At 51.9% G+C, this 18,965-nt stretch overlaps 2 protein-coding genes across 2 annotated transcripts; one reads left to right on the top strand and one right to left on the bottom strand.

Annotated features, from left to right (window-relative positions):
- The first annotated feature begins 2,562 nt into the window (after positions 1-2,562).
- On the top strand, positions 2,563-6,570 carry LOC115636519 (C-C motif chemokine 3-like). The gene is made up of 3 exons (XM_030536707.1): positions 2,563-2,786; positions 3,278-3,392; positions 6,354-6,570. Exons 1-3 carry the CDS (start codon positions 2,702-2,704, stop codon positions 6,460-6,462), a joined length of 309 nt encoding a protein of 102 aa, XP_030392567.1. The 5' UTR covers positions 2,563-2,701; the 3' UTR covers positions 6,463-6,570.
- Positions 6,571-15,079: 8,509 nt separating this feature from the next.
- On the bottom strand, positions 15,080-18,462 carry LOC115636568 (C-C motif chemokine 5-like). Its single transcript, XM_030536848.1, has 3 exons — positions 18,210-18,462; positions 17,454-17,565; positions 15,080-16,022 (listed from the first exon to the last, which is right to left on the bottom strand). Exons 1-3 carry the CDS (start codon positions 18,415-18,417, stop codon positions 15,935-15,937), a joined length of 408 nt encoding a protein of 135 aa, XP_030392708.1. The 5' UTR covers positions 18,418-18,462; the 3' UTR covers positions 15,080-15,934.
- Positions 18,463-18,965: the final 503 nt, after the last annotated feature.

Consider the following 18,965-nt stretch of genomic DNA (forward strand, 5'->3'; position numbering starts at 1 on the left):
GGTCACAGCAGAGCTTGCAGGCACAGTCAGGACCCCTCCACCGAGTCCTTCTGGGCTTTCAGGGTGCTTGGATCCTAGCTAGGATACCCTGAATTCCGCCCACACAGCCCCAAGCCCAAACTCCAACTGCTTCCCTCCTGCCACTCCCTTCCTTTGTTCCCCTTCCCGGGCAAAGGTGTTGACCTTTCCCCTCCCTTACCTAGCTCAGGTTACAGGCCCTGGCATCATCCATCCCCTAAAGTCCTCCCCTGCTCTCCCACTCCCCACACAGACAGTCCCTACTGCATCACAGAACCCCAGGCTGGTTATTTGCCATGATGGAGATTTTTTCGCCCCTGCCTCTTTTCCTACCAAACAATGGACACTTAGCAGGTCCATCAGGCTTGTTTACACCCGGCTGAGGTATCAGTCCCATTTGTCTCTGAGATACTGGTTTGAACTCTCCCCAGGCTCGCTGGAAAACACACTGTTGGTCATGATCTCAGCTCATCATGCTAACTGCACGTGGAACGCTGCTCCATACGCTGAGCCATGATGCTATGGATCAGCCAATGAAGAGTTCTGAAATGATACCTCACAAGGTGTGCTTAGCACAAAGATTATTACAATTGCGTAGAGGGTGTGGACAGAGGGGTACATTCTGTCACGCTTAGCACTTGGATGAAACGGCCCCCGCTGTGGATTTTCCAACGCCGAAATGATTGCCCACTGACCAATAGCAATCCAGCGGTGCAAGCTTCCAGAGCACGATCACCACACGCTTCTCTGCTCTCATTGCAGCTCTTGTTCTGGTGTCCCTGGGCTGGTTGGCTGGGGCGAGCTCAACACACAGATCCAGGAATGTGCCCTTCACATCTGAATGTTCTGCAGCCACTGCTGGGCACCTCAACTCTGCATTACACTGCGATCCCAACAGTCAGTGCTTGGTTCTCAAGCCCAGAAGTGACAATGCACCTCATGCAGCTGGTCCATGAATACCAACAGCCACCTGCGTCCATCAGCATCCAGTTATTGTGCTTCAGCATCTCTGCATCTTCCTCCTCACATGGCGGGTGGAGCAGTACTCATTCCAGTTCTGCGAATACAGGAGAATCATGTGTCCTGTATTTGCAATGGCCATTAGAACTGCACTGATCTCTGCAGGGTCCATGCTTCTGCCAGAGAGCTGGTGGAGACAGAAAAGCAGCAGGCGGCACTGTGGGATTTTTAAAAAATGGCACAAAAAGTTATGGGCTGGAGCAAGCATTATGGGATAGGGCGAGTGAAACGGTGGGAACTTGACCCCTACTTCCTGGAAATCCCAGAGCAAATTGCTGGTATCCCACAAAGCTCTGCAAAAATGTCCCACAAGGCATTGAGCCAGACAGGAGTGCAAGGCACCCTGGGATACCTACCTGTGGTGCACCACATTTTACATGGATGCAACAACTCATGGTGAGTACGTGCTGTGCTGATCCAAGGAACCAAGCATGCAGACAGAAATCGGCAGCTATCCGCCAACATAACTTGCCTTGACTGAACTTTGTAACACTAGACACGGCCTTGGCTACTCTGCCAAGCTGCCCATTCGGGTTGAAAATGCATTGGTTATCCTCTCTCCAGGCAGTAAACCACGCCCTTCTCTCAGAGGCAGGGATAGAACCCAGGATTCCTGGGCTCTAGGATGCTACTGCTGTCCTGCAGCCAGTAACTCCCTGGGAAAGTGCATCTCCAGTCTTCCTCAGCTGACTGAACTGAAGGGGTGAGCAGTTGCCCATGTAGCTCCAGCGGAAGAGGACTAAGCTCCAAACCTGAGAAGCAGAAAATAAAAAGTTACGGGAAAAGTCTCCTCTATTCCCTGCCGCTCTTCCACTGCCTACAACTATTGAACACACTCCAAAAGGCTTGTGCTTCCAAGACCAACAGGCACCAAAGCACAACGTGTACCCAACTCCATCAAACTTACATTCCTGTGCAACGCCCTGACAGAGACCTCAGTGTTATGGCAGAATGACTTCCTGAGTGTGTGATGGACAGATGTGCCAGTACAGGAGTGTCTGAGGTCACCCTTACAATTAAGGCCTTGAGGAGGGCACGGAGACAATGGGATTTCTTGTTAGGCAGAGGTCAGGTGATGTGATGGCCCTACTTCCTATGGTCATCCCTGTGCAGGTAGGTTTACAGGCTTGTTGTGCTTGAAGGGTCACTGAACACCATCTAGCCCAGGCTGGCTGCTTCTCAGACATGTCAGGTGACAGGAGCATCACCAGAGAGCTCAGGGCAATGACTTTTGCTCCTGACCTGGATTTGAACGTGAAAAGTTCCTGCGTCCATTATCAGTCCTGTCCACCTACTCTACTGGCCGCTTTCCATTCAAAGGCAGGTTAGTTCAAACAAAACTAGCCAACCACACGAACAGAATGGGCTCTTCCCTCTCTTCCTCTGATTGTTTCTAGGTTCCACACGGCCATCACAGGCAACAGGCTTTGGATTTCCTCCATCGATTTCTGGGAAGGCGTTTGGATGTCTCAGTTCAGAAGAATTTGGGCCACCGCCATCGCTGCTCTGGAATGAAATCTGATCTTACTTCCCTGAAAAGCTATCCCTTCCCTGCATCGCTCTGTACCAAGAGAGGGGACGGGATTCAGAGTCAGACAGAGAAGGGTTTCAAGGAGTCCTGCTCTGGCTCTGCTCCAGCAGCTCGTCCCCAGCTGAACACAACATGAAGGTCTCAGTGGCTGCCCTTGTCTTTGTCCTCAGCATGGCATGCTGCTCCCAGGCCTCCATCAAAGAAAAGAGTTTTTCAAGTGAGTTTCTGTGTTTCCTTTTGGGGGTGGAAGGAGAAATACTGTAGCAGTGAGGTGGCTTTTCCCACCAGCTCCTCCCAGTCTTTGAGATCCCTTTCCATGTCAGATCCGTAGCCAGCAGCTTTCTCGTTGGTCTAGGCAGGATGGGGAGTCTCTCTCCTGAAGAGGGGAGAGCCTTGGGGGTGCAACCAGCAGCCCAGCCAGGTGCCAAATATCTGAGTAGAACTTTCAAACCTGGGTGTGTTGCACTGATCACCAGGGATGAGAAAAAGATGGAAGGAATCAATGGAGGAGGACTAGCTCTCCCTACCTGTTCCCTTCCCCCTTCTCCTCCTTCCCCCCATGCCAGCATCACAACATCCCACTGACGGAGGTCTCCTCTCCCTGCCCTGTCCCAGTGCTCAAGGGGTGCAGAGGTAGATGGTGCTTCTCTTTACCTACCTTGTGTTCAGGGCACAGAACTGTACATTGGTTCCTTCCTTCTCTTTTAGTGAGCTCAGGTATCACGTCCGACTGCTGCTTCACCTACACATCCCGGCAGATCCCCCGCAGCTTAGTGACTGACTATTTTGTCACCAGCAGCATGTGTGCCCAGCCAGCTGTAGTGTAAGTACAGAATCATGACCCTGAGAGAGAGGGAGATTTTTGTGTCTCCAGTTGCCGGCCTTGGAGATTTCTAACATGATCCTGTGGCTGGAAATTGAAGCCAGTCAAATTCAGAGTGGAAATAAGGTGTTAATTTTTAACCACAAGAGTAATTAACCAGTGGAACAACTTCCCAAAGGCCATGGTGGATTCTCCATCCCAGACAATTTTTAAGTGGAGGGTGGATGTTTTTCTAAAAGATCTGCTCTAGAAATGATTTTAGGGACGTTCTCTGGCCTGTGCTATACAGGAGAGCGAACTAGATGATCACAGTCGACCCTTCTGGCCTGGAATCTATAAGTTCTATTACTTCACTAGGAACTTCATTGAGTTTCTCTGCAGAGAGAAGGACGAACATCAGACATGCTTTTATTAAAAATAGTGTATTCACGTCATATTACCCGGAAGCTCCCAAATACCAGGACCTGGTGCTGGGTGCATCAGCTTCTGGGTTAAGAACACCCAGTGTTTTATCCATTTAGTGTCTGAGGCATCATCTCTCTTAGCGGTCTGTGTCCTTCTCTTGCGGGGCCAAGGATTTTCTCTGTGATCAAATAGGTTTCTGCCATTCTGACCCTACGATGCCATGAGCACAGATGTGTCAGTGTTTGTGATCTTGGCTCCCTGGGCACCCCATGCTGACAGACCTATAGGGGGAGAAGTTGAGCCAGCACTGATGGGAGAAAAGGGTACAGAACTGGCTCTCCTTCCTGGGTAGAAACCCTCTTCTAGCCATGGTCAAGAAAATCATACCTGGCTACAGCTAGTCAGGAATGTTCCAGTGGAATGATTTTTCCAGCAGAAAATACAGTTTCCACAAAAATTGAATTTTTCTGTGGGAAAACTTCAACTTTTCTCCAAATTTGGCTCTCTGTCTGGAAATTCAAAATAAAATATTTCATTTTGGGTGGGTTTGACCCTAACTGAACTATTACGGTTTTTTAACTGAGCTGACACATTTTGTTTTGAATCAGTTTAGCAAAACATTAAACTGTATTTGAACATAAGAGTGGCCCTAGTGAGTCAGACCAAAGGTCCAGCTAGCCCAGTATCCTGTCTTCCAGCAGTGGCCACTGTCAAATGCCCCAGAGGGAATGAACAGGACAGGGAATCACCATGTGATCCATCCCCTGTTGCCCATTCCCAGCTTCTGGCAAGCAGAGGCTAGGGACACCATCCTTGCCCAGCCTGGCTAATAGGCATTGATGGACCTATCCTCCAGGAATTTATCTAGTTCTTTTTTTATCCCTGTTATGGTCTTTGCCTTCACAACATCCTCCGGCAAGGAGTTCCACAGGTTGACTGTGTGTTGCATGAAGAAATACCTCCTTTTGTTTGTTTTAAAACTGCTGCCTGTTAATTTTAGTTGGTGACCCCTAGTTCTTGTGTTATGAGAAGTAGTAAACAACACGTCCTTAGCTACTTTCTCTACACCAGTCATGATTTTATAGACCTCAATCATATCTCCACTTAATCATCCTTTTCCAAGCTGGAAAGTCCCAGGTTTATTAATCTCTCCTCATACAGAAGCTGTTCCATACCCCTAATCATGTTTGTTGCCGTTTTCTGAACCTTTTCCAATCCCAATACATCTTTTTGAGATGGGGCGACCACATCTGCACACAGTATTCTAGATGTGGATGTACCATGGATTTATACAGAGAACACATGATATTTTCTGTCCTATTTTCTAGCCCTTTTTTAATTATTCCCAGCATTCTGTTTGCTTTTTTGACTGCCGTTGCACATTGAGTGGATGTCTTCAGAGAACTATCCACAGTAACTCCAAGATCTTTTTCTTGAGTGGTAACAGCTCATTTAGCTCCCATCATTTTATGTCTATAGTTGGGATTATGCTTTCCACTATGCATTACTTTGCATTTATCAACTTTCAATTTCATCTGACATTGTGTTGCCCAGTCACTCAGTTTTGAGAGATCCTTTTGTAGTTCTTCACAGTCTGCCTGGCTCTTAACTATCTTTAGTAATTTTGTGTCATCTCCAAATTTTGCCTATCAGAGTGTTGCGTCATGGGACTTGTAGTTCAAGCTTCCATTCTATCTCATGGGCTGGAATCCCTGGAGGACTACATCTCCCATAATGCAATGCTGATTGCCCTCTCACGGAGTTCTGCCTAGTGCAATCTGACTTTGGCTCCGTCATGAGAAATGTGATCCAGCCGAGGACTCTGGTCTGTAGGGGAGAGAATGAGGGCATCAGGTTCCTGAACTACAAATCCCATGAGGCAACATGCCACAATGAGAAAATGAAAACTGAATTGTTTAGGATCAGTTCAAGAAACCGAAATGAAACATCTCAATGTCAAGAATGTTGAATTCTTTTGTTTTGTTCAATGTTGAAACAAACCATTTCGATATTTGCAAATAGAGTTTTTTCAGAATTTCCATTCCATGAAAAACTTTGAAATTTCAACTTTTTCTTCCAATTTTGGATAAAACAAATTTTGGAATTTCAAATTGGCTGGAAAGCCCATTTCACTCAGTTCCTCATCCAGCTTTCCTTGCCCAGAGGGCGAGCAGGGTGGGGCAGGTGAGGTTATGGAGGGAAACAAATGCAGCCCCTCGACTCTGAACAAAAAACTGTTGCAAAAAGTATTGAGATTCCAGCAACATTTCTGTCATGGGCTGTGAGGCGGGGTCAGGAAGTGAGACTGGGGCAAAAGAGCTCTCAGGATAGGTGGACACCTATATGTGGAACCCGTAGCCAAAGGAGGCGCTACAGAAGATGGGGCGGGGGAGCTCTGAAAAAAGCCTTCAAGGAGAGAGACCAAAATGGAGTGAATCTACTGGGGTCTGGCAGCAGCTGGAGTTAAGCAGGGGGCAGATTTGGGAGAAGGGGCATTTGGTTCTCTCCACACCCAAAGTTCCTCTCATTCTAACCCATCTGTTTCACACTCTGCAGATTTATCACGAAGAAAGAACGTAAAATTTGCACCAACCCCAAAGATGCCTGGGTTCAAGAGTATGTGAACGACCTGAAATACAGGGTCTCTGGGGACAGACAGTGGTGAAAGCCACTCTCGTTCCCACCGGTGCAGCCAGGCCAATCGCCGCTGACTGCCATAGAGCACCAAACGATCAGCAGTGTTTGAAATGTCATTTACAACTATTAAAGCAACTTTGATTGCACAGAAACCTGAGCCAAGTTGTGTTATTTAAGGGCTGTTTTCTGGGGCACATGGAGGCATGTGGCCTGGCCCCATTCCCATCACACATGTGAAGATTTAATTAATGAGGCCCCCTCTTGCGCTGTCCTAGCTCCCAGGGGCTCGTCCTTCCCTCACTCAAAGCTCAGGCTTCCCTCTGAGCAACTGAGCCAACCTGTCTCACGCTCCCCCTGTCCTCTGCCTCTCCTCATGCTGCGACTGGGCTTCCAGCCCAGGAGTGGGAGAACCTGAGCAACAGAGAGAGCACAGGAGGCCAGCCAAGGGGTGGGGGTTCTCCAGGGTCAGTGTACAGCTGCCTTGTGTCCCTGGCGTGAACGTGGTACTTCAGAGACTCCATCCCAGAAATTTAAAGGCCAGAAAGGACCATTCTGATCATCTCTTCTGACCTCCTGCGTCGCCCAGGCAGGAGATCGTCATGCAGCAAACTCTGCAGTGGAGGAAGTTACCCTTTCCTGTAACACAGCAACAGTGTGTGGCTGCACTATAACATCTCGTTTAGAGCAGCGGTTCTCACCCGGGGATCTGCAGCCCTCTGGGGGTCCACGAGACTTTTCAGGGGAGCTGCAAGTCACCCCAGCTGAAGCTGGGAGCTCCAGTGCCCCTGTCATGGAGTGTGGGGGAGTCCAGCCCTGCACCCCTCTTCCTGGGACCCACAGTGACTCTCAGCCAGCCAGTAAAACAGAAGGTTTATTGGACAACAGGAACACAGGTTACAGCAGAGCTTGCAGGCACAGTCAGGACCCCTCCACCGAGTCCTTCTGGGCTTTCAGGGTGCTTGGATCCTAGCTAGAATCCCCTGAATTCCGCCCACACAGCCCCAAGCCCAAACTCAAATTGCTTCCCTCCTGCCACCCCCTTCCTTTGTCCCCTTCCCGGGCAAAGGTGTTGACCTTTCCCCTCCCTTACCTAGCTCAGGTTACAGGCCCTGGCATTGGCCATCCCTTAAGGTCCTCCCCTGCTCTCCCACTCCCCACACGGACAGTCCCTACTCCATCACAGCCCCCCATCTGAAGGCAGGAACAGCAGGGGAGCCCCGCCCTCCCCCCACAGAAGCTCGGAGCAGTGGGGGACCCCCAGCTCCTCACCCCTCAGGGTACCCCCCAGGCTGAAGGCTGGAACAGCAGAGGAGCCCTCTGCCACGCTGAGTCTGGGAGTAATGGGGGATCCCCAGTGCCCCACCCATCAGGGCACCCCCTGGGCTGACGCTGGGAGCAGTGCAGGGCTGAAGGACCGAGCTGTGCCACTCCCTGCATGCAGTGTTTTCCCTGGGAATTGAAAGTTTGGAGGGGGTGAATATACGGGGGTGGGGGGTGATGGCTGATGAGGGGTGAGACCAGGAAGTCAAAGGTGGACTGTATCACTTGACAGTAAAAATTGAAAAAGTGTTTGAAAATCATCATACAAATTAAAGTTGGCTACTCAAGCCTATTGTGTAGCACTACATGGTACATCTACATCCTTCTTGGTTTCTTCTTGTAATTTTGCACAACTCTGTTAACGAACTTCTCGGATACAGTGCGTTCATCTTTGTTGGCTTCTCATGTGTCCGGTATTCCAGTCCTTCGTGACATGCTCATGAGCAGCAGAAGGTGACTCCTTTCAGAACACAGGTAACCCCCAAGGAGATGACCTAGATTCCTGGGGCTCTGCCTGCTGGCAGCTCAGGGAGAGGCACTGTCCCTGGTGAGGAGGGGGCGCCAAGGCAGACTCAGAGTCTGCCCTGCAACCAACAGGGAGTGAGGTGCCCTTCCCAGGGATTCAGGAAAGGAGAGAAGCCATTTTTGAGTCAGTCCAGAGCCAGCCAGGGCAAGGGCAGGACTGACTGTGTGGTGGCTGGTGAGGCCCAGGCCTGCAAGCAGGGTTCCCCCCGAGAACTGACCTCTGGGGACCTGACAGCAGATCCTTCAGCTGGGCTTTTCCTTCCCCACTGATGATTCCCAATTTGTAGCATTTGCTGGGAAATTTCGCCCTCCAGCTCCCTAGGGAAGACCAGTCTCCACATGCTCAGCTCTGCTCTGCTGCTAGTCCAGGGCTGCCACCTGCTGGGAGTGTGTCTGGACATTGGGCTAGGAGACGTTGGACTAGGAGGCAACAGTTTGGAGTTTAGTACAGTTGTGTAATCTGCACCTTGAGGCCTGCACCCCTTTGCAAGGAGGGGAAATCCTGGGACCGAAGCAGCCTGATTCCTGCCTGAAGAGGATCCCTGTGAGCAGAGACCAGCCCCTCTGCAGTGACTGGGGAGTCCAGAATCAGCTCTGAACCTGAGGATCATTCATGGAGTTTGTGAGGGCACCATCTTTCAGTCATTCAGGGGAATTGTTTTGGGGACCCCCTACTCCCTGAACTGTGTCCTCAAGCCAGGGATTAAGGGTTTGGGGGTTTTATAACCTGCTGCATATTACACCTATGGAGGGACTTACCACTTCTTCTCACTTGTGAGTCCTTTGGGCTGTACTGAACCCAGCCAGCCACACTGCTAAACCACTGCAGAGAAGATCTCGTGGTCATAGTGTGACGAACTGGGAAAGTTCTTAATGTTTTCTCTGAGTACTGTGTTGGTGCCTCAGTGTCCCCATGGCAGTTCTTAAGTCTCTGGCAGAGCAAAGGGCCAGTGCACCTAAATGCCTGACACTCTGTCTCTTAGCAACTGATGGCCTGGGACCCTCCCCTGCAAAGGTGCCAGCTGAAGGTGTTGGAGACAAAGGGATCAGGTGACCTCCTGGCCCGGGAAAGGGGCTGAGCAGAGAGGAGGGGCTAGGTGGGGTTGTTAGTCTGGAGCTGGCTGAGGGCAGACGTGGGGGTCTGGCTCACTGACCCCCAGAATGGACCCAGCCAAGGGGTCAGGTTCTCTGTACCTACAAGCTCTGTTTTAGACCCTGTTCCTGTCATCGAATAAACCTCTGTTTTACTGGCTGGCTAAGAGTCACGTCTGACTGCAAAGTGGGGGTGCAGGACCCGGTGGCTTCCCCAGGACCCCGCTGGGGTGGACTCACTGTGGGAAACGCACGGAGGGGCAGAGGATGCTGAATGCTCCAAGGAGAGACCCAGGAGGTGAAGCCGTGTGAGCTTCTTGCCCTCAACAAGTCTGCTCCAAGGGAGAGGAGGCTCCCCAAAGTCCTGCCTGGCTTGGTGGGGAGGAGTTCCGGAGCATCGCCCAGTGACTCCGTGACACATAGGTCATCGAGGGCCCCAGCAAAGTATGCGTACCAACGGGACACTGATCTTACATTTGCTACATCAGGTCCCATGACTGGGGAAAGTCACGGGTATTATCAGCGTGGGCACCAGTGACCCTAAGAATAGTGTTTTACCCTATTATGCTATATTTGTCTCCTGTCCCCTCCCTGCACCCTGAGCTACCCCCATCTGCACACAGCCCCTAGCTACCCCCTCCCTGCACCTTCAGCTACCCCCTGCCCCCACACATCCCCAGCTACCTTCTCCTTGCCCCCTGATCTACTCTCCTGTCTGCACACAGCCTTTAGCTACCCCCTCCCTTCACCCTGAGCTTCCCTCCTTTCTGCACACAGCCCCTAGGCACCCCCTCACTGCACCTTGAGCTACCTCCTGCCCCCACACAGCTCCAACTACCCCCTCCCTGCCCCCTGAGCTACCCCCTCCCTGCACACAGCCCCTAGCTACACCTTGCCCCCACACAGCCCCTAGCTACCCCCTCCCTGCCTCCTGAGCTATCCCCTCCCTGCATACAGCCCCTAGCTACCCCCTGCCCCCACACATCCCCAGCTACCTTCTCCTTGCCCCCTGATCTACTCTCCTGTCTGCACACAGCCTTTAGCTACCCCCTCCCTTCACCCTGAGCTTCCCTCCTTTCTGCACACAGCCCCTAGCCACCCCCTCACTGCACCTTGAGCTACCTCCTGCCCCCACACAGCTCCAACTACCCCCTCCCTGCCCCCTGAGCTACCCCCTCCCTGCACACAGCCCCTAGCTACACCTTGCCCCCACACAGCCCCTAGCTACCCCCTCCCTGCCTCCTGAGCTATCCCCTCCCTGCATACAGCCCCTAGCTACCCCCTGCCCCCACACAGCTCCAGCTACCCCCTCCCTGCACACAGCCCTTAGCTACCCCCTGCCCCTACACAGCTCCAGCTACCTCCTCCCTGCCCCCTGAGCTACCCCCTCTCTGCACACAGCCCCTAGTTACCCCCTGCCCCCACACAGCCCCTAGCTACTCCCTCCCTGCACCCTGAGCTACCCCCCTGCCACATACAGCCCCTAGATACCACTCCCCCATCTCCTGAGTAGTTTTCAAACTTTTTGAACTGAGTCCCCCCTTTGAGTTATATTTTTGGTTTCGTCCCCTCCAGGTGGCCTGCTGAGGTGAATCAGGGGGTGCAGTGACACTCCCTCCCTGGACTGTGTTGTGTGGAGCTGGCCCGAGCCCTACCGGCCCCCACAAAATAGAAGTTAAACTATCCCTTTGCCCAAGGCCCCACGCCCCACTGGCTCAGAGCCCCGAGTCCCCCTCTTCCCCCTGCTGGACCCTGGAGTTTTTATAGCATTTCAATGGGGCCCTCAAAGAGAAAAAATTGAGACACCTCCCCCTCGGTGTAGAGAGTCCCCAGTCTCAATGTGAAGCCCCCAAGTGGTGATGAATAGCCACCCCCCACGGGGCGGTGCTCCCATGGCCCATCTCCTGCAGCATCTCTGCAGTTTGAATTGCCTAACATCAGCTCCCAGCCATCGCCCCTCGCTCTGCCGCTGTCTGCTGGACTCAGGAGCTTCCCGAATGCAAATATCGTCTCTCCGAGTCACCATGATCAGTTTCCTCTTAACCCCGCATGTGAGGTGCACAGAGGAGCTCCTTCAAATGCAGTTTGGCAATAAGGTGACCATTTTTAGCAGTCAGAGTAATGAACCACTGAAACAATTTACCAAGGGCCATCACTGCCAATTTCTTAAATCTGGATTGGCCGTTTTTCTAGCAGATCTGCTCTAGGAATTATTGTGAGGAAGTGTGTCAGGGCGGCATCCCTCTCTGTTCTAGCCACAGACGGCTTGGAGACCTCCTGCTAGTCAGACGCCTTGTGCAAGTTACTGACACTGGTGCAGCTCTGTATTTACAATAGTCTACACGAGAGGTTGGCAACCTTTCAGCAGTGCTGTGCTGAGTCTTTATTTAGTCACTCTGGTTTAAGGTTTTGCACGCCAGTATTACATTTTAACGTTTTTAGAAGGTCTCTTTCTATAAGTCTGTAATATATAACTAAACTATTGTTGTATGTAAAGTAAATAGGGTTTTTCAAATGTTTAAGAAGCTTCATTTAAAACTAAATTAAAATGCAGAGCTCCCCCAGTCCGGTGGCCAGGACCCGGGCAGTGTGAGTGCCACTGAAAATCAGCTCACGTGCCACCTTCAGTACCCGTGCCATAAGTTGCCTATACCTGGCCTACACGTTCAGAGCAGAGCTGAGGCTGCTGGGGATGTCTGAGCTTTGGGTGAGGGAAAGAGGAGCCATTGGGAGATGGGATGGCACAAGAAGGGGAAGGTCTCATCTATAATTACATACAAAAAAGCTTATCAGAAGAACCTTACGTTTGCAAAGTTAGGAAATGTGTGTAGGGAAGCTGCATGTGCAACCTTCATTCATCCCCCTGGTCTGTATCTCACACACACACGCACACATACACACATCCCTCCTCCTTCAGTGCCCAGGGTACAGGACTGAAATTCAGCTGGCACTGTTGGAATGGGCGGTGGGTATAATAGGCCAGGGGAGGCTCAGGCTGGACCCCCAGTTGTGGGTTCGGGGGGGGGGGGAGTTTTTGCTTTATTATCATCAGGAAACTCCCTGGACTGCAGAGAGATTACTGAGGAACCCAGGAAGCTGAGTAGCAAAACCCACTTCCTCAGCTGCCCCAGAACCTGCCTGGGGCATAGCAAACGCTCAAGTTCCTCTTCGGAAAGAGACGCTGTCACTCTGCGGCTTTGCCTGAGTGGCTTGGGGTCTGGGGAGGGCCCAGGGCAACTCTGGGCCAGGGGGTGGGGGGCCTCTGGGCACCTTCTGGCAGGTGGGGGGCTCGGGCGTTCGGCAGGCCTGGCTCCTCTGGCCTAGGGCGGGGGCTCTCAGGACTCCAGGTAGGGAGTTAGGGGGGGCTTGTGGCTATGGCCGTGGGGCAGGGGCATGCAGGTGGAGCTGGTCTAGAGCCCCCCTCCCCCGAAGGGGGGCTCCACCTGCCACCCATGGTTGTCAGTCAATATTTTCAACCCCTGTGGAGTTTTTAAAGCATGTAGTGTGTGTGTATGTGGGGGGTGGAGGGGTTGTTCCAGGAAATACTCTGAGAATTTAGGCCCTGCCAGGGGAGATGGTGCTCACTTCCTGAGATCTATTCAATATTCTGTTTTACCCTCATTGGTCAGTTTGTGGCCCGAGGCCTTATTTACCGCAGGCGATTCACAGTCTGCTCTGAAGACAGTTGTTAATCTCCTCGGGGGGTTTCTAAGGTGCACATCACCTGAGCGTGACCTCTACTGACGTCTCTTCCAAGTCCTCCTGTGCTGGTATCTGCACTTACACAGTGGAAACAATAGCATGGCAAGCTTAAGGCTGAAGTTGTCCAAAGGCCACTAATTTGGAGTGCCCAATTTGAGAGCCTGGGACCTGATCTAGAGTCAGAGCTGATGATCATAAGGGACCTGGACATCTGACCTGTACGTCACAGGCCACCACCAGCACAGAACTTGGCATCGTATAGCACTGGCTATGCTCAGCCCAGAGCTCCCACTGACCTGTTTCCTGCTGTGAGTGCTCAGCACTTCTGCAGATCGGACCCCAGGTGTCTCAAGTTGGGTACCTAGTGTAACCCCTTTGGGGTTCAGAGAGCATGGCCCCTTTAAATCTTTTTCCTGGGGGGAGAGGGAGAGTAAGAAAAAAGAAAGAAAACTCCAGGGGGCGGGGGCTGGAGCTCCAGGGAGAGGGGGAGGCAGCCGGCAGGCCCTGGAGAAGTAAAGCAGGGTGAACCTGCCTGAGGAGGACAGGCCCGATCGGGGACCCCCCCGGACAGGAGCAGCACTGTGCTGGGGGGAATAGCCCAAGAAGGACAGGCCAGAGCTGGACCCAGTGTCACGTCTGCTCAGAGCTGCATGGGGCTGGGAGTACTGGGGCCTGGGACTCTGCATGGGGAACAAGGAGGGAGGCTGTAGCTAGGTAAGTGGGGAGGTGGTCGCTCTGTGGGGCTTTGCAGAGAGCGGCAGAAGGACACTGGAGGGGTTTGCTGGGGAAAGTTCACAGGCACCAATGATGACCAGGAGCACCCAAGACTCACCACTGGATGGGAACTTGGCCCAGGACCCCTGAACTCTGTGTGCAGAGGAGGGGCAAGTGGGGCAATTTTCCCCAGGCCCTGCAGGGGCCCCCATGAGAGTTTTTCAGGGCCCCTGGAGCAGGGTCCTTCACTTGCCCCAGGGGCCCAGAAAACTTTTGTGGGGCCCTGGCCACCGGAGCTTTTTCTGCTCCGGGTCTTTGGCGTCAATTTGGCAGCCGGGGGTCCCTCCGTCCCGGGACCCACCGCCGAAGTGCCGGGTCTTTGGCAGCAATTGGCCCCCTGAGTCCTCTGGGCGGCCCGCAGACTCTCACTTGGCTTATGCAGGTAGCGATGGATGACCCCTCACAGAGACACGCTGCTCCTTTAACAGAGTCTTTGTCCCTTTTGCCATGTGCTCCCCTGGTTCCCTCCCCTCCCCTGCGCAGAGAGTCGATGGCCCTGGGAGTGAAAAAGGGACAGTGACACTGAATACCGGGGAACCATGTAGGAACCTGGGAATGGGCAGATTGGACCAGAGCCGAGGTCCATCTAGCCCATCTCTTGTCTCTGACAGTGGCTGGAGCCAGATGCTTCGTGGGAGAGTTTAAGAACCCAGCTGCAGCGGATGCTGGATAATCTGCCCCTGCAGCAGGTCTCATCCTGCCCTGGTAGTTCGAGATTAGATTAAATCTTGAAGCAGGGATTTCAGCTAATAGCCCTTTCCTGACAGTGGGTGAAATACGCTCCCTCCCTCTTACGCAATTAGGGTTCCTGTGGGGGGAGTCTAGGGGCTGGGGGTCGCATGCCGTCACCTTGCAGGGCTGGCATGCAGCCAGTAGGTGGCCTCCATGCCAGCCTGAGAGCTAAGCCACAGCTGCTGCCCCTTCGCATCCCTGTATGGGAGGGAGAGGGACAGGAGCAGCTGAACCCCTTGAGCTGGGCATTCTGTGGGGCTTCCCCCAATGCGTGCACAGATACCCTCCCTCCATGTACAAGGCAGCCTGGCTCTCCCCTCCCTGCCTGCCTGCGTCCAACTGGGTGCCTCAATGAGGCGTCCCTGTGCAGTCAGGAGGTCAGGCTAGATTGCTGGTCCTTTCTGGCTTTACAAATCTATGCATCTATGGGACTGGGCACAAGTAGCCGACACGATGCCGCGCAGTCCATACTCGGGGAGGAGCCCAGAACACCTCTGAGCTCAGAGAGAGACAGAAAAACATCTTTATTTCTTCAAATCAGCAAGTGACAGTGCGTCAAAAATAAAGGCAAGGTCTGCTGGTCCACAGCAACCCCATGATAAATAATAGACCAATAATATTACAGCATTAGCTTACTCGCTGCTCACTGTCTGTCATCCCGAAGGATCCCAAAGTGCTTCTCAAACTTGGCAGATCGCTTCACACAGGTACAAACCAGGAGTTCCTTCACTCGTTACTGGAATGCAGCCACCTCTGGGTAACGCACATCAACTGTTCCATAGTTGCACAGAACTTAGGGTGAAACCACAGGAGTTGAAACCAGTTGAAACCACAGGAGGAAGTTAGGGATGTGAAACTGAATTAACTGAACTGGAATTTAGCCAGGAGATGAAGAATGACACCTAACTTCTATATAGCACTGTAGAAGATCTGAAAGCTCTTTATCAAAGAGATCTGAATCATTATCCCTATTTTACAGGTGGGAAAACTGAGGTACCAAGCAGGGAAGTGACTTACCTATAGAGCCCAAGTCTCCTGAGTCCCAGTCCAGTGATCTAGCTACTAGGCAACACTGCCTCATAGGGTGCTACCTTCAAGGGCCATAGGATTTTTAATGCCCACAAGTGTTCAGGGCCTGGTTTGTACCATAAAGGTGGATAATCTAGAACAGAACTGTTTCTTTTACAATACAAATAAAATAGCTTCAAATGTCTTTAAAGTGCCAGCGAGCCCTTAAAGCACAGCGATGCCCTTTGCTCGGGGCTGAGGGGTGGCGTTCCATGGACAGCACAATAGCCGCTGACACTAGCACTGCAAAGGGAGGTGTGCAGGGTCTCCATCAGCTCCCAGCCGTCTCATTTCATTTCTAGGAAATTCACGTAGTCCTTGACCCATTTGGTGTCTGGATTGGCACAGACCTGTTTGTTCTTTCTGGTGACAAATCTGTGTAGAACGAGAGAGACCGGGGACTTAGCACACTGACGGGGGGATGGAATTTGCTGTTGTAATAAAGCAGGCCTGGTGGGTCTGGGGCCATGGGACGACCACTTTGTTCACTGCCATGATTCCTGTTTAGGACCATTCAAAGGGGAGAATAGCCTCAGCCCAGACTCCCAAGCCTACGAATCCAGACCTCACACTACCTGACTGCACCATGGTCTATTAAACCATATGAGGGCCTGGAGCACCTCAGAGAAACGCCTAAATGACCAGCTGTTCACTGATCCAATGACTGTGGGAATGAGACTGGAAACCATGGCTTGTATCAGTTCAGCCTAGTTTTCTGCCTATTGCACCTCTCAGGGGACAGGAGCTCCCACCCGAATGCAGCAACAGACGCCGTTTGGTGCATTTGGCTGCAGGATGCTTCAGAGAGGAGTCACACACCGTGCTCTCCCCCACAGGCTCTGTCTAGACTAGGGAAATGCTGTGTGTTGAATAACTGAGTCCCATGTTTCTGTGCAAAATTTAGCACCTTGCGCAGCTGTGTTTAGAGTGTTAGCTGGTCTGGGTCAATCCTCGCGAAGGGCTTGTTTACACAGAAAGTTAGTTGTCCCCTGTCTTTTTCCCAGTATAACCGCTGCATGGACACTAATTCCAGTTTAGCTTAACTCCATGTCTACACAGACAGCGCTGCAGTGGTGCCAAGACAGCTGCAGAGTGTCTGGTGAAGACGTTCTGTGCCAACGGCAGAGAGCTCTGCCGTCGGCACAATCAAATCCCCTCCGCGCGCGGAAGAAGCTACGTCGACCGGAGAAGCTCTCCCGCCGACAGCGCTGTGCCCACGAGAGCTTATGTCGGTGTAACTTATGCCACTAGGGGGGTAGAATATTCACACCCCTGAGCAACGTACATTTTGCTGACATAAGCCGCAGTGTAGACATCGCCTTAATCCACTCCAAAGCAATGTAAGTGGCCCCAGAAACCACCGACATTAAACACAGTTGCCTTTGTCTACACTAGGTGCAAAATGGTGTCTAAAACATAAACACATTAGCTAGTTTTCCTAGGGTTTGTCTACATGGAAAGGCTTTACCAGTTAGATCCATATAGTTATGCTAGTATAACCACAGCTCCCCATGTGGATACTCCTACCCCAGCATCAGAGAGTCCCTTTTCCAGTTTATCTCAAACCCCTTCCCAGGCAATATAATCTACATTGAAAAAGCCTCTTACACCAGAATAAGAGCGTCCACACAGGGAGTTATACCTGGATAATTACAGTGGTTTAAATTCACATCATAGCTTATACTAGTAGAATTGTCCCATGTAGACAAGTCCGTAACCTAACACAGCCCTAGGGGATTTAGGAGAGATTAAAGGCTGACAGACACCTCTCCCCAGACCTCTCCCAGTACAGGAGCTGGCACTTACACTACAGCTGGCTGAGAGCACTTTCCACTGGTGTAGAAATATTCCTTCAGGTGGCTCTGGGGCAGCTTCCGGGTGGCATAGCTGAAGCAGCACACGGTCGTGTCGGAACCGACTGAAAGAGATTGAAAAGAGGGACTTGAGTGTCAGTTATTTCTCGAGGAGGCATGGCCTGGACAGTGACAGTCGCCCCCTGCGCTAACCATCTGAGGCTTTTCCTCCTTAACGAGTCTGGAGACCTCATTGAATTTGTTTCCATTCAACACGCAGCGACGGGCTCTGATTATCTCTGTGAGGAATTGACAGCATCACACTGAATAGTGAGCAAGTGAGAGGGGAAGGGGTCCTGGCCAGTCCTTTACAGGTCTGGGTTTATTTTCATTAACCTCCCTTTAACCCCAACACCTGATGAACACTAGTGACAAAGGACATCTTTGGTAAAGATTCAACACCCATTCACCCCATCCCTTCATTTAAGGTGAGAGCTCACAGGCACCATCTCCAGGCACCCTCTCAAAGCCCTCCAGCAAAATCTGGGAAGATCCGACTTGATAATCCCAATATTTCTAAAGTAAAAACCAGCAAGAAGGCGAAACTTAAAAGCAGCCCTTCCAGATGGCTTCCCTCTATCCCAAAGAAGCAGAAGAGGCATAAAGCCCGGCTGTATTAAATCCTTACAGGTCACCTTTAAAGGCTGAGCTGCAAAGTTGCCACCTTTCAGAAGAAGACCCTGCAAGGATAGAGAGAAGCTGGACTCACGTGGGGCAGAGGAGGCCAGGGAGCAGAAGGCTGCGACGAGGAGAACGGCGAGGGCAGCCACGGTGGCCTTCATGTTGCTGTCAGGTGAGGGATGAACTGTAGGAGCAGAGCAGGGACCTCTAACCTCTGATACTGACCATGGGGACAAGCCCCAGGTTTTATAGGGGAACAGTGAGGTTTCCTGCTTGTTCCGTGACACCAGCTGCATGCCACCGGTAAAGGGGTGTCAGCAGCTATGCCTCATCTCAGGATATACAAGAATAGTCCTCGCAACAAGCTGAGGTCAGTTTCAACACAGCTGCAGGAGGGACGCTGAGGGGGAAGGATATGAAGCAATCACTGCATGTATCACCACAGGTCCTGCATTGAGCTTACCTTAAAACAGAAGAGCCAACACTTAAGAACATAAGAATGGCCATATTGGGTCATACCAAAGGTCCATCTAGCCCAGTGTCCTGTCTGCTGACAGTGGCCAGTGCCAGGTGTCCCAGAAGGAATGAACAGAACAGGCAATCACAAAGTGATCCACCTGCTGTCGTCCATTCCCAGCTTCTGGCAAACAGAGGCTAGGGACACCATCCCTGCCCAGCCTGGCTAGTAGCCATTGATGGACCTATCCTCCATGAACTTATCTAGTTCTTTTTTTATCCCTGTTATTGTCTCAGCCTTCACAACATCCTCTGGCAAAAGCTCTCAGAGTTGGTCAGTGTGTAAGCAGGGGAATAGTCTCGCTGTTGTGGGGAACTTTCCTGGCTC

Source organism: Gopherus evgoodei, chromosome 17 (assembly GCF_007399415.2).
Source record: "Gopherus evgoodei ecotype Sinaloan lineage chromosome 17, rGopEvg1_v1.p, whole genome shotgun sequence".
Taxonomy (NCBI): Eukaryota; Metazoa; Chordata; order Testudines; family Testudinidae; genus Gopherus; species Gopherus evgoodei.

Coding starts and splice junctions, on each gene's coding strand:
- LOC115636568 (XM_030536848.1), bottom strand. CDS start 18,417: ATGCAGCTGGTGTCACGGAACAAGCAGGAAACCTCACTGTTCCCCTAT. Junction 17,566..18,209: donor CCTGGCCTCCTCTGCCCCAC/GTGAGTCCAGCT, acceptor AATCTCTTTCAG/TCGGTTCCGACACGACCGTG. Junction 16,023..17,453: donor TGCTCTCAGCCAGCTGTAGT/GTAAGTGCCAGC, acceptor CGTTCTACACAG/ATTTGTCACCAGAAAGAACA.
- LOC115636519 (XM_030536707.1), top strand. CDS start 2,702: ATGAAGGTCTCAGTGGCTGCCCTTGTCTTTGTCCTCAGCATGGCATGC. Junction 2,787..3,277: donor CAAAGAAAAGAGTTTTTCAA/GTGAGTTTCTGT, acceptor CTTCTCTTTTAG/TGAGCTCAGGTATCACGTCC. Junction 3,393..6,353: donor TGTGCCCAGCCAGCTGTAGT/GTAAGTACAGAA, acceptor CACACTCTGCAG/ATTTATCACGAAGAAAGAAC.